This window comes from Hemibagrus wyckioides, linkage group LG01 (genome assembly GCF_019097595.1).
Source record: "Hemibagrus wyckioides isolate EC202008001 linkage group LG01, SWU_Hwy_1.0, whole genome shotgun sequence".
Lineage (NCBI taxonomy): Eukaryota > Metazoa > Chordata > Actinopteri > Siluriformes > Bagridae > Hemibagrus > Hemibagrus wyckioides.
In genome coordinates this window covers 6,994,703-7,009,966 of record NC_080710.1, presented here as the reverse complement: position 1 = coordinate 7,009,966, position 15,264 = coordinate 6,994,703, and the positions used below count along the sequence as shown (strand labels likewise).

The following is a 15,264-nucleotide window of genomic DNA, read 5'->3' as shown; positions in this document are numbered from 1 at the left end:
AACAGGCATGCACAATAAGAAAGAGATATGCAAAGCATATTTAGTACACTGTATTCAGTGTACTAAAAATGCTAAATAAAATTATATAAATTTCATAAAAGTTGAAAAACCTTAAGCAGTTCTCCAAAAGAAAACTCCAAAAATCTCCAAAAGAAAAAATGATACGAAAACTATTTGCTGTAAGACGATACAAATTATTTTCTGACATTTTGCTGACCACACATGAGTATGAAAAGCGATTTCTAAAACTAGTTTGCTTATATGAAATCTGTTTAGTGGAAAAAAAAAAAAAAAAGACTTTTACCTTAGTGTTTATGAACTGTATATGCACTGGCATCTGATTGTATTCATTCAAAAAATGTGCTGTTTTGCTGACAGGGCAGATGCTGATAAATCTTGTCAGTAAATTGGCTTGCAAATGTTTTACACATGCAGACCTTAAGTGTCAAATTGCAATTACATTTTTTTCTACTCTAGGTGGCAAGCAAACATCATTTCACTACACTCATTGTAATGTCATTTTATAAAATGAAAAGTAGGGCCCTCACATACAGGTTAACTAATATTTGCAAGCATGTAGTAGCCTCTAAACACTGCTTAAACACTCACAGAACATCTGCACATGACCCAGTGCACATGTGGCAAGTGGATCAGCCAACCTGCATCTGTTGGTTTATGTAGCAAGTGGAGATTTCATGCTGAATTCCTTACTGGCCTGTGTACTTTAGAACATGATTTTTAAAGTCCTAAATCCAAAGTCAGTGTTTCCAATCTAGTCCAAGTGATTTCAAGCACTTCTGATCTGTGGTGTTTTTATGACTGCAGATATGTAAACCACTTCTTGATAGAATGTTTGACTAAAGAAAAGAGGTTAAAATAAGTGTTTCTGGCTCCTTGGTGGAACAACAGATTTTAGGTTTGAATCCTGACAATGTATATACATTATATTTTTATTTTTATCGTGTGAATTTGGTCAAGTTTGCAGCTTCTCCTTGGTCCTGCTTGGAACCAAACTCGCCAAAGTTATACCTGAGAGTAACTTTACCCACTTCCTCCCCATACATCATTCTAATGGGTGATCCTCCTTCATTTTAGGAAGATTGTCTTCAATTGGTTTCAATTAAATGGTTATGGACATCCTTATTTGTTTAGGAAATCTGATTTATACTAATTTCAATGTATCACCTTAAGCTCCGGTCTAATAATTATTTATTCTGATATCTGTTTTGGTACATTCATTCAAAGTATCACCACAATCCATGCTGTGAATTTTGTTAGATGTTTATGACATAAAAACATAACTTCCTTTGTACAATATAACCTTGTAATTCTGTCCTTAGTAGGTAGAATACAACTGAACAGAGCTGTGTGCCTCACCCTAACTGCGAAAGAACTGTTTCTTCCATGCTGAGATATTTGTGTCTCTCTTCCTCGACTAGAGCTCGCTGTCTCTGTGCAGGATCCTCTTGTCGTCTCAACACTTCAGCCAGCCTTTCACTGATCTCTTGTTCAACATGTTTAATCTGAGCACGCACACACTCCTGATTCTGCAACTGGAAAAGGCACACCCACAGAGATACAGACATGATAATGCAAATACAACACAGAACAGGTGTAGTGCATGGAACACATTTAGTATGTACAAAAAGCCCATTTATTTACTGTACCTGGAGTTGCCTCATCTCCTGCAACTGGAGGCGTAGCCCAGAGATGTTCTTCCTGAAATGTAGGAGGTTCACGTGTAGTGGGATTGCACTAATGGGATGCGTTGGGTTTGAGTTACTCTCAGGTGTAATATTGGCAGTTTTGGTTCCAAGCACCGGAGAAGAAGCTCCTGTTCAAATACAGATTTTAAAAGCATCAGGGATCTAACTCTTAATTTATATAAGCATATAAATTAGATGGTCGATGTCTGGACACTTGACCATCAAACTTGTATGTCTTTGTACAACATTCCATTCCCTTTTGCTGGTAGAACAGCCTCCATTCTTTTGGGAAGGCTAGATTCAGACTAGATTTTGGAAAGCAGCTGCTAGGTTTTATAGGGTTCATTTAGACACAAGAGCATTACAGAGGTTGGGAATTGATTTTGAGAAGGCCTTGTGTACAGTCCTTGAGCCATAAACGTGAAAGCTTGGGCCCCTAGTCAATTTGAATTTTCCAACTTTGTGGCAACATTTTGGGTAAGGCCTACATATGGGTGTGAAGGTCATTTGTCCATATTTGTACACATACATACATAATACATTAAATACACAGACCCCTCTAAAAGAATTGGAACCGCATGGCCAATTATTTTGTGTTTGCTACAACTGAAAACATTTTGGTTTGAGATGAAATGAAAGCTGAAATCTATTATCACATTCATGTACTTATAGTTACATCCAAATGTGTAAAACAACTTGAGAACATGGCACCTTCAGTGACAGAACACCTAGGTTTTAGGTGAGCAAAATAATAGGAACCAGAGGTGGACAGTAAGAAGTACATTTACTTGAGTACTGTACTTAAGTACACTTTTTGAGTATCTGTATTTTACTTGAGTATTATTTTATCTGGATACTTTTTACTTTAAACTTCTCTACATTTGAAAGACAAATACTCTACTTTTACTCCACTACATTTCTGTCAAGGTCATTGAGTAGAAAGTAGTTACATTAATCATAGGATGATTCTTTTCACTCTTGTAGCGTCACATGTTGTAAAGTTCAGTGGTTTTCCATAATTTTTTGAACTCAATTGATCAATTGCTGACAAAATGGACAAAGATATGCTTTGTATATTATACACCACCAACGCATTGGTAATGATGTTAGTTAACACACAAAAACGTATGCTGTGTCCAAATCCTCATACTATGTGTCCTATATAGTATTCAAAAATAGAATTAGTATGCCCCAAATCATAGTATACTGAAAAGAGTATTCCAAAAATTCCTGGATGGTCTACTACTTCCGGTAGAAATTCAAAGTGGAGAACAATGCACACTCTAACGGGTAATATTGCCCACAACGCATTGCACACAGGAGGGAGGAGCCTGGAAAATTGTGTAAATGCATATTAAAACGATGTAAATGAATTGTGGAAATACACTATATTGCCAAAAGTATTCGCTCACCCATCCAAATAATCAGAATCAGGTGTTCCAATCACTTCCTTGGCCACAGGTGTATAAAATCAAGCACCTAGGCATGCAGACTATTTTTACAAACATTTGTGAAAGAATGGGTCGCTCTCAGGAGCTCAGTGAATTCCAGCGTGGAACTGTGATAGGATGCCACCTGTGCAACAAATCCAGTCGTGAAATTTCCTCACTCCTAAATATTCCACAGTCAACTGTCAGCTGTATTATAAGAACGTGGAAGTGTTTGGGAACGACAGAAACTCAGCCACGAAGTGGTAGGCCACGTAAACTGACGGAGCGGGGTCAGCGGATGCTGAGGCGCATAGTGCGAAGAGGTCGCCAACTTTCTGCAGAGTCAATCGCTACAGACCTCCAAACTTCATGTGGCCTTCAGATTAGCTCAAGAACAGTGCGCAGAGAGCTTCATGGAATGGGTTTCCATGGCCGAGCAGCTGCATCCAAGCCATACATCACCAAGTGCAATGCAAAGCGTCGGATGCAGTGGTGTAAAGCACGCCGCCACTGGACTCTAGAGCAGTGGAGACGCGTTCTCTGGAGTGACGAATCGCGCTTCTCCATCTGGCAATCTGATGGACGAGTCTGGGTTTGGCGGTTGCCAGGAGAACGGTACTTGTCTGACTGCATTGTGCCAAGTGTAAAGTTTGGTGGAGGGGGGATTATGGTGTGGGGTTGTTTTTCAGGAGCTGGGCTTGGCCCCTTAGTTCCAATGAAAGGAACTCAGAATGTTTCAGCATACCAAGACATTTTGGACAAATCCATGCTCCCAACTTTGTGGGAACAGTTTGGAGCTGGCCCCTTCCTCTTCCAACATGACTGTGCACCAGTGCACAAAGCAAGGTCCATAAAGACATGGATGACAGAGTCTGGTGTGGATGAATTTGACTGGCCTGCACAGAGTCCTGACCTCAACCCGATAGAACAACTTTGGGATGAATTAGAGCAGAGACTGAGAGCCAGGCCTTCTCGTCCAACATCAGTGTGTGACCTCACAAATGCGCTTCTGGAAGAATGGTCAAAAATTCCCATAAACACACTCCTAAACCTTGTGGACAGCCTTCCCAGAAGAGTTGAAGCTGTTATAGCTGCAAAGGGTGGACCGATGTCATACTGAACCCTATGGATTAGGAATGGGATGTCACTTAAGTTCATATGTGAGTCAAGGCAGGTGAGCGAATACTTTTGGCAATATAGTGTATATATAACTCTTTGTTAAAGCAGTGTTGCTGTTGGGTTGGTGTACAGCTAAAGTTGTGTAGCTGGGTTTTAAAGCAGGTTAGTTTTTTTTTTTCTGACCAGTCTTCATTTACAGACCATTTGATTGAAATGTGCATGAGTGGATACACAGATGTGTACAGGTACATCTCAAAATTTAGAATATAATGAAAAAGGTCAATATTTTTTGTCACTCAGTTCAGAAAGTGAAACCCATTTGCACATAGAGTGAAATATTTCAAGCCTTTATTTCTTGAAATTGTGATGATTATGGCTTACAGATAAGGAAAACCCAAAATTCTGTGTCTCAGAGAATTAGAATATTGTGAAAAAGTTCAATATTGGAAAGTCATTGTGGCACACCCTAATCAGCTAATTACCTCAAAACACCTGCAAAGGTTTCCTGAGCTTTTAAATGGTCTCTCAGTCTGGGTCAGTAGGCTACACAATCATGGGGAAGACTGCTGACTTGACAGTTGTCCAGAAGACAGTCAATGACACCCTCCATAAGGAGGGTAAGCCACAAAAGGTCATTGCTAAAGAAGCTGGTTGTTCACAGAGTGCTGTATCCAAGCATATTCATAGAAAGTTGAGTGGAAGGAAAAAGTGTGGTAGGAAAAGGTGCACCAGCAAAAGGGATAACCGCAGCCTTGAGAGGATTGTCAGGCAAAATCCATTCAAGAATTTGGGGGAGCTTCAGACGAATCCTAGACATGGCCTACAAATGTCGTATTCCTCGTGTCAAGCCACTCCTGAACCAGAGACAACGTCAGAAGTGTCTTACCTGGGCTGTGGAGAAAAAGAACTGTTCTGTTGCTCAGTGGTCCTCATTTCAGATGAAAGTAAGTTTTGCATTTCATTTGGAAATCAATGTCCCAGAGTCTGGAGTAAGAGTGGAGAGGCACAGAATCCATGTTGCTTGAAGTCCAGTGTGAAGTGTCCACAGTCAGTGAAGATTTGGGCTGCCATGTCATCTACTGGTGTTGGTCCACAGTCAATGCAGCCATCTACCAGGAAATCTTAGAGCACTTCATGCTTCCTTCTGCTGACAAGCTTTATGGAGATGCTGATTTCATTTTCCAGCAGGACTTGGCACCTGCCCACACTGCTAAAGGTACCATAAGCTGGTTCAATGACCATGGTGTTACTGTGCTTGATTGGCCAGCAAACTTGCCTGACCTGAACCCCATAGAGAATCTATGGGGTACTGTCAAGAGGAAGATGAGAGACACCAGACCCAACAATGCAGATGACCTGAAGGCTGCTATCAAAGCAACCTGGGCTTCCATTACACCTGAGCAGTGCTACAGGCTGATTGCCTCCATGCCACACCGCATTGATGCAGTAATTCATGCAAAAGGAGGCCCACCCAAGTATTGAGTGCATAGAAATGAACATACTTTTCAGAAGTTTGATATTTCTGTTTGAAAGATCCTTTTTTATTGATCTTATGTAATATTCTAATTTTCTGAGACACAGAATTTTGGGTTTTCCTTATCTGTAAGCCATAATCATCACAATTTCAATAGAAATAAAGGCTTGAAATGTTTCACTCTGTGTGATGAATCTATATAATATATGGGTTTCACTTTCTGAACTGAGTGACAAAAAATATTGACCTTTTTCATGATATTCTAATTTTTTGAGATGTACCTGTACTTTTTTGTTGGGGGTGGTAGGAGTGTGAAATTAAAAATGAAAATGATTATACCTGTCTTTTTTGTGAATTCAGTTGTTTAATTTCTATAGGTTTTGTAATATTCTAAAAGCTCTTAATTCCACAGATACTACAAACTGGTCAGTATATTCACTAGGTTGCTACAAAAGGTACTGTAAGTATTGCATACAACAATGCAACAATAATAAAGCAATGCGTTGACATTTACTTTTGATACTTAAGTACTTTTAAAAACAAGTACTTCTGTACTTTTACTTAAGTAAAAATCTGTCTTTACAACTTTTACTTGTAATGGAGTAATGTTTGACCAGTAGTATTTGTACTTTCACTCAAGTAAGGAAGTTGTGTACTTCGTCCACCTCTGATAGGAACAGTGAATTAAAGTTACTAATATTTAATATTTGGTTGCATGTCCCTTGCTTGCAATAACTGTAGCCAAGCCAGTGCCCAGCTGCCATCAGCAAAATGTTGCATTTGTAAAATGTGATGCCTCTAGGCTTATACCACAGCTTTTTTTCAGGTATTGTTCGTTTTGGAAATTTTCTCCTTTCATTCTCCTCATCAGGAGTTAAAATGCCTACAACAGCTATGATCTGGTACTTCCAATTTTTACCCTGATAAACTCCCTTGTGCCAGCAGTGTGTTTGGGGTCATTGTCATAATATATTCATAATAAAGTTTCTCCCAATTACATTGGATGCACTTCTCTGTATATTGGCAGAAAGAATGATTCTGCAGACCTTAATGTTCACATCAAACATCAGAAGGAAGAAAATGTGTGATCTCTGTGACTCCAATCTTGGCATAGCTGTTTGTGCCAGATGGCCTGGTTTGAGTAGTCCAGAAACAGCTGATTTTCTGTCATTTTCACACACAACTGTCTCTAGATTTTACACAGAACATTGAGTGAGCAACAGTTCTATGGGTGGAAATTTCTTGTTAATAAGAAATTTAATAAGAGAGGTCAGAGAAAATGCTTGATGTTGCCAGGAAGGATACAGAAATTCAAATAATCAGAAAAATCTCTCATCACAAAACATCGAACCTTGTGGTGGATGGGCTACAAAAGCAGAAGACCACAATATGTTCTTCTCTCAGCCAAGAGCAGGAATCTCAGGCTATCAAGGGAACAGGTTCACCCAAACTGGACAACCCATCTGCTACCAACGACCATGCTATGATTAAAGATCACACTTCACCTGTATTTGCATGATTTTATACACTTTGATGCTACCACATGACTGGCTAATTGGATAGCTGCATAAATGAGCAGGTGTAAAGGTGTTCTTATTAAAGTTGACTGTAAGTGTACATAGGCACAAAAGTTTGTTGACCAGTCCAGTCCAGCCTGCTGGGTAACATACATCTTACCCAAAGATAATAACATACAAATATCAGACTGCCTTAAGCAATAAGGTGTGGAAACCTGTTTATCTACAAACGAGGTATGCTGAACACAAGTACTCTTCAGGGTTCATACAGTTTGTATGAAGTGAAAATCCAGCACTTTCATGTATTTAACCAGACCATACCAATATAAGACAAAATCAAGTCCAAAAATGTCATTTTAATTTTGTTCTCATCAGACCAGAAAGTCTTCATCCAGCTCCTTCAGAGTTACACCTGGCCTCTTAGTTGCTTCCCTGACTAATGACATCCTTACCCAGTCACCGATATTTTATTTGTTGGATGGCCTTCCAGAAAGAGGTGTATTTAAATTCATGACATATAATCTCAATAAAGTCCATTTCAGTTCTTGCAACATGTGGAGAGGGTGAATACTATTGCAAACCACTGTACCTGCATAAACCCAGCATGAGTCATGACTTGGCAGAATGCTTGTAGGAGCACATATTTGCATGAGAATGAAAGTGTAGCTGTGTGTACATGTTTATTTGGTAACTTACACTGGGTGTTTGTGTAGCAAGTAGGAGAACATCTGATACACTGTGTTTTTGTATGAGATTATAAGATTGTTTGCATGCATTTATGCTTTCTTTTGGTGGGCTCTGCACTTTAATACATTATTGTCACATACACTTCACATGTAGCTAGACATGGAAAGGAAGACTAGATAAAAAAAGAATAACCAAGAAAACAAAGACACACGGTAAATGAAAACAGGAGAATGAGATCTCTGACCTGTGCTAGATGTGCTGTGTACAGGTGATCCTGATTTCACAGATCTGTCACTGAAATAACAAGACATAAATCATATAACAAATATACAAAAACAACACAACAAAAGTACAACACAACACTGGGTTACATGTGAACAAGCATAAATATTCAAACAGTTTACTAAATTAGTGTGAGCAGCCAGTGCATGCTGACAGTTAGTAGTTATGTAAGGTTATTGTGCTACACTACCGAGACTGTCCTGCTTACCTGCCATTCTCCCTGTCACCTCTGTTAATGCTGGGACCTTTTAGTAATGCATGCTGCACAAGGCCAGTCAAACTGGCTATCTGCTCCTCCATAGCCCTCATTCTCTCTCTGCAGAGAGAGAGTTAGTTAATTAATTAGTTAGTTAGTTAATTTAGTTAGTAGCACTTGTGTCTTCAACTTAAAGCTCTACTAAACAGCAGGTAGAAATTAGCAAAAAAAAATGAATTGATTAATTAATTTGATGACGTTTACTATTGAAAAAAATGTGCTAGCATGTTTCTTTTAAAATCAATATTTTTATCTATGTGAAAATGTTAAGAGAAGAGCTATTTCAATGTGCTCTTACAGTTCTGTGGTATCTGGATGTTAGCAGCAGATCAAGCTCTGTAAGTTGTGAGATGGGGCATGCATTATTCTGCTGAAATAGACTACTATTTATGTAGTCAATAACAATATTTATGTAGGCATTATGTGTCAAAGTGACATCCACAAGAAAGCCAAGATTTCCCAGCATCACATTGCCTTGCAAGACTGCCTTCTTCCAAAGAAGAATATCCTAGTGCCCTCTATTAGCCAGGTAAGTGGTGCACATGCACCTGGCCATTCACATGATGTAATAGAAAATGTGATTTATCAAACCAAGCCATTATCAGTCTATTGCTCCATGGTCCAGTTCTGATGCTCACATGCCCTTGAAAATTATAGGCAATTTCAGGGGTGGACAAGGTTCAAAATGGACACTGTGACTGCAGCTATATGACCCCATAGACAGCAAGCTACAATGCACTTTTTTGTTTGTTCTGAAATCTTTATTTACTAGCCAACATTAATTTTTTACAACAATCTGGGTCTTGTTAAAGTCACTAAGATGAACTGACTGTGAACCTGTTGTTTATTATATCCCAACCCTTGAAAGGTGCCATTTAACAAGAGAATCAATGTTATTTACTTTACCTGTCAGCACTTTTAATGTTATGGCTAATTACTGCATCTTCTGTAGGCAACAACAGGAAGGAGATGGCCTTTCATTAGTTCACCCTTACCAGTTACCTGCATCCTAATAAGGCACTCACAACAAAAATCTACCGGCCTTTTTTCATTCTCTCAACCACAAAATGTGGCCACATATAAAAAGCACAGTTTCTCTCCAGTGTTAGGACCAAAAGAGAACAGCTCACATTGCATCAGTGTAATATCAATGAATGCTCTACAGCTGCATCACATGTTTGTTCAACCTTTTCTTAATTTACTGTAAATCTCCATTCATATTTTGAGAGTATTTATTTGTAACACAGCATAGACAAGAGAAGCTAAGAGGCATCAAAATGTTTTGTTGCTCTTCTCCTAAGACAGCAGGTTATTAAGGTCTACCTAAGAAACAGGAAAATATTTAAAAGGAAAACATTTACGATAGTACACTTTATTTTTGTTGATATGGCTGCAGACACCAATTTGTCTGACAGATATTCAAATCATCTAACATGACATAATACTTTTTATATGCGATTACCAGAACTATTATCAGTTGTCCCAAGCCTACTGAACATATTCATGAAGACATGGGCCTTCCCCAATATGCTGTCACAAAGTTGGACACAAATGTCTTGAATGACTTTGTATGCTACAGCATCACAACTTCCTTTAAGTGGAACATAAAGGCCCAAAACTTGTTCCAGTATGACAATGCCTCTGCACTCAAAGCAAGGTCCATTAAGACATAGCCTGCCAAGGCTGGAGTGAAAGAACTCAAGTGGCCTTGCAAAGAGCCCTGACCTCAACCCCACTGAACATCTGTGGAATGAATTGGAACACCAACTGCATGCCAGACCAGAGCAGTAATGAGAACAAATAAGAACAAATCCCCATAGCCACACTCCAAAATCTAGTGGCCTTCCAATAGCAGTGGAGATTATTATAACAGTAAAGCAGTGTGAAATACCCAAAATGGAATGTTGTAGAAGCACATATAACTTTGATGGTTAGGTATACACAAACTTCTGGCCATCCACTGTAAATGTTTAAAATTGCATACGGTTAAGGAAACACAGTTATTTAGGCAGGATCCTCCCTTGTTTTCTCCCCAAAGGACACTTACCGTGCCTGAGGTTCACCAGGTGGCACCGGAGGGCCATGTCCCTGTAGATCAGAGGTCACAGGGGACCCCACTGCATTCCTGCCTTTAACCACAGCAATAGGCCCCTCCTTTCTAAATGATTGTCTAACAGGTGATGATCTTTCAAGACCCAAAGTGCCTTGACCTTGGCTGGCCTGGACGTCAATTATCCTCATCTCACCCATTCTGTGTGGCGACGGGGGTGGTGTCTTCCAACTCTTCTGTCGAAACAGTGAGTGATGCTCTGTCGACTCCATAGTCATTCCAGTAACGCCATAAGAACGGACAGAAGTGCGATGGTACCCTTGGTCCAGTGTTTCTGAGGATGGAGCATGGTGATGTAACAGAAAGGCATCACTGTAGATTCCCTCTCCTCCCCTTCCCATGCCTTTGGCAGAGACATCTTCATCTGGCTTGACATCACGCCGTTCAAGGATGGCACTGGGGCATGGCGAAGGTGAGTGGGAAGGCGTGGCCACTGGGTGGCCTGGTCTCTCCCGAGGCATAGTGGCTCCTCCCCCTGATGAGCGGGGACCAAAAGGGATGCGGGAAGGCAAAGCAGTTACCGGCTGAGGACTTGGAGCAAGAGATGGGCTGTTTGATGTCTGACGTACCAAAGGAGGAGCATCTCGACCTGTGTACATCACTTCTCTATGCATCTGAGGGGAGAAACAATATATTTAAATGTATAATTATATATACATATACATATATATATATATATATATATATATATATATATATATATATATATATATATATACATACACACACACACAATAAATATATAATATAATATAATATAATGTAATATAATATATTATATTATATTATATTATATTATATTATATTATATTATATTATATTATATTATATTATATTATATTATATCATATCATATTATATTATATTATAATATAATATAATACAATACAATATAATAATGAATGTTTATTAAATTATCCCCAATAGTCTATTCTCTACATTTCATAGCTTTTCTCTTGGTTGCGCTGCTTCCACTAGTGTATATTTATGATAATAGTATTTATCCAATCAGCCGGTGGCTGACATCATGTGTTGCCCGGCCTTCAGAATCAATAGTGCAGGCGTCCATAGCTTAAAATAAGTGGCAATCTAGGGGCCATCTAGCAGGCATACGATTACGTCAGCAATTTCCCGTCCTTTGATTGGATAATTGGAGTAGTCAGAGGCAGCAAACCGCACAAACTAAATAAAATATATGCACTACTCACAAAAAGTTAAGATATTCGGCTTTCAGGTGAAATTTCAGGATGCACCTAAAATGCACTATAACCTTTACAGGTGAACTTAATTTGACCTTCTCTACACTTTTGAATGCACATGTCCAACTGTTCAGTGTTTCAGTACTTTTTGCATTACTTGCTGTTATCTAGCAAGGTGCTTAACGGCAAAATTCACAACTGGTGTTTGATCCATGAATCGACCAATAAATTTTCTGGTTCAATTAGAATTGATATTTAAACTGTCCTCTTCATCATGCTGTTCACATTTTGACATCATGAGACCAAGACGACGCCTAACAATTGATCAACAGTACCTCACCATTGCAAGGCTTCAAACAGGATGTTCTCAGAGGGAAGTGGCCACTGAGCTTAGAGTGTCACAGAGTGTCATCAGCAGGTTGCGACAGAGATACAGAGAGACTGGAAGAATCACAGAAAGGCATAAAAGTGGACGTCCTTTGGCCACATCCCACGCTGATGACCGCTTCATTGCTAACAGTGCCCTGCGGAACCGGATGATGAATGCCACTCAACTCCAGGCACATTTAAGGGAGGTGAGAGGCACCCAAGTGTCACGTCAGACCATTCGAACCGTTTACATCAGCGTGGTCTGCGTGCTAGACGACCTGCAAGGGTACCTGACCACACCACCAGGCACAGGCGTCATCGTCTTGCATGGGCCAGGGAGCAGAGGGACCAGTGGGCCTCAGTGCTGTTCTTTGATGAAAGTCGATTCACGTTGAGCAGAAATGAAGGCCGCCAACGATGTTGGAGACATCAAGGAGAGCGCTATGCATCAGCCACTGTTGTGGTGGTGTTACAGTCTGGGCAGTGTGTCTACTCAATACAGAACTGCCCTACATCTTGTGAATGGTACAGTGACAAGCCAATACTACCTGAATAACATCATTAATCCAGTCATTGTGCCCCTGCATGAACAACACAGGCCTAATTTCATCTTCATGGACGACAATGCTCCAGCTCATCGAGGTCACATCATTAGGGAACAGCTGCTGGAGGCTGGGGTACCTCAAATGGAGTGGCCTGCACTTTCTACAGACATGAATCCCATAGAAAACCTATGGGATCAGCTGAGTCGCCGTGTAGAAGCTCGTAACCCTGCACCCCAGAAGCTCAATGACCTGAGGGCCGCCCTTCAAGAAGAGTGGAATGCCATGCCTCAGCAGACAATAAGTCGACTTGTGAACAGCATGAGAGGTCGTTGTCAAGCTGTAATTGATGGTCAAGGGCACATGACAAATTATTGAGACATTGACATTTTTTGTTGTGGTATATCCACCACTGTTGTTGGCTTTTGTTTCAATTAATTGTTAGAGATGAGGAAATTACCATTGCATGCTTCTACTTAAATGCCCTACTTTCATGATATAATATCACTGTAGCGTGAACGTTTTACATTTTCCATAAGTTTCACCCAAAACCCAAGTATACTTAACTTTTTGTGAGTAGTGTATATTTGAACTCACAATGGCTAACAGAGGAGAAGAAATCGATTTGGTCGCAGACATCCTTACAAATGCATTTCCAAGGCGGACTTTTCAAGAAAATCCTTTTGATTCTTCAAAATAGTTGGTAAGCTTTTTCAAGAACCATTTATGCTTCTGGGTTTTCAGTTTGCCTTCATTCCAGATCCCCGGGGTGGGCTGTGGGTGGGGTTTTTTTTGCAGCGTTTGGCTGACAATTGCAGAAAAACTGTAAAAATACAGCATACACAAAACAAAACCAAACACTCGGGACAGTGAGACGCGAAAAATGGAGAATTCTGCTTCCCTTTCCCCAACTGCGCACATAGCCAACAGCCAATCACAACCATGATTAAATGAATGGGACATTCCGAATGGCCAGACTCGTTCCTCCAGCCGTACTGTATTTTGATTTTCAGCATCCTCGCACCACACTTTCCTAAACAACACTACTTATTAACGTTTCACTTCATTTTAATTAATGTGTATATTTTGTAATTAATAATTATATTTTTATTAATAAATTACCTTATTTCAACATAAAAACAATTTACTATAAGGTTTGCGGATACCGCAATATATTGGGAAAATCCGCAAAAAAATGTATGTTCCAAAAAAAAATCTGCCATATACCGGGGCCGCGACAAATGAACCGCGGGGGTTTACTGTATTATTTATTATATATATATATATATATATATATATATATATATATATATATATATATATATATATATATATATATATATACGTACACACACACACACACAATAAGACTCATGACAACATTAATACATTAATAATGACTTAACAAAATAATTTCAGGATGCAAAGCAGTTACCGGTTGAGGAGTTGGAACAAGAGATGGGCTGTTTGATGTCTGACGTACCAAAGGAGGAGCATCTCGACTTGTGTACATTACTTCTCTATGCATCTGAGGGGAGAAACAATATATGTATGTATGTATGTATGTATGTGTGTGTGTATATATATATATATATATATATATATATATATATATATATATATATATATATATATATATATATATTTTACATACATTATTATATATATACATACATTATTATATATACAGGGGTTGGACAATGAAACTGAAACGCCTGGTTTTAGACCACAATAATTCATTAGTATGGTGTAGGGCCTCCTTTTGCGGCCAGTACAGCATCAGTTCATCTTGGGAATGACAGATACAAGTCCTGCACAGTGGCCAGAGGGATTTTGAGCCATTCTTCTTGCAGAATAGTGGCCAGGTCTTTGGGGCTTCTCCACACCGTAACTCTCCCGGATGTGGGAAAGACAGTGAAGGTGGACTCATCAGAGAACAATACACCTTTCACATTGTCCACAGGCCAAGATGGCTGCTGGCACCATTGAAACCGACGTTTGGCATTGGCACAAGTGACCAAAGGTTTGGCTATAGCAGCCCGGCCATGTACATTGACCCTGTGGAGCTCCCGACGGACAGTTTTGGTGGAAACAGGAGAGTTGAGGTGCACATTTAATTCTGCAGTGAGTTGGGCAGCTGTGGTTTTATGTTTTTTGGATACAATCCGGGTCAGCACCCGGACATCCCTTTCAGACAGCTTCCTCTTGCGTCCACAGTTACTCCTGTTGGATGTGGTTCGTCCTTCTTGGTGGTATGCTGACATTACCCTGGATACCGTGGCTCTTGATACATCACAAAGACTTGCTGTCTTAGTCACAGATGCGCCAGCGAGATGTGCACCAACAATTTGTCCTCTTTTGAACTCTGATATGTATAACCCATAATGTTGTGTGCATTGCAATATTTTAAGCAAAACTGTGCTATTACTCTGCTAATTAAACCTTCACACTCTGCTCTTACTGGTGGAATGTGCAATCAATGAAGATTGGCCACCAGGCTGGTCAAATCTAGCCATGAAACCTCCAACACTAAATTGGCCAGTGTTTCAGTTTCATTGTCCAACCCCTGTATA

The 15,264-nt window shown here is 39.7% G+C and overlaps 1 protein-coding gene across 14 annotated transcripts in view; it reads right to left on the bottom strand.

Moving 5' to 3' along the window:
• Nucleotides 1-15,264, bottom strand: part of si:ch211-285f17.1 (sickle tail protein homolog) — a 78,194-nt gene that overhangs the window by 21,348 nt on the left and 41,582 nt on the right. For 11 of the 14 annotated variants that reach the window (XM_058402809.1, XM_058402760.1, XM_058402789.1 and 8 more), the window contains 6 exons: nucleotides 14,127-14,219; nucleotides 10,519-11,195; nucleotides 8,424-8,531; nucleotides 8,178-8,227; nucleotides 1,668-1,834; nucleotides 1,378-1,553 (listed from right to left, as the gene is read on the bottom strand). In XM_058402809.1, coding sequence (XP_058258792.1) covers nucleotides 1,378-1,553; nucleotides 1,668-1,834; nucleotides 8,178-8,227; nucleotides 8,424-8,531; nucleotides 10,519-11,195; nucleotides 14,127-14,219 — 1,271 coding nt within the window. The remainder of the gene's footprint in view (nucleotides 1-1,377; nucleotides 1,554-1,667; nucleotides 1,835-8,177; nucleotides 8,228-8,423; nucleotides 8,532-10,518; nucleotides 11,196-14,126; nucleotides 14,220-15,264) is intronic. The other 3 variants (XM_058402768.1, XM_058402799.1, XM_058402779.1) reach the window with 3 other exon arrangements.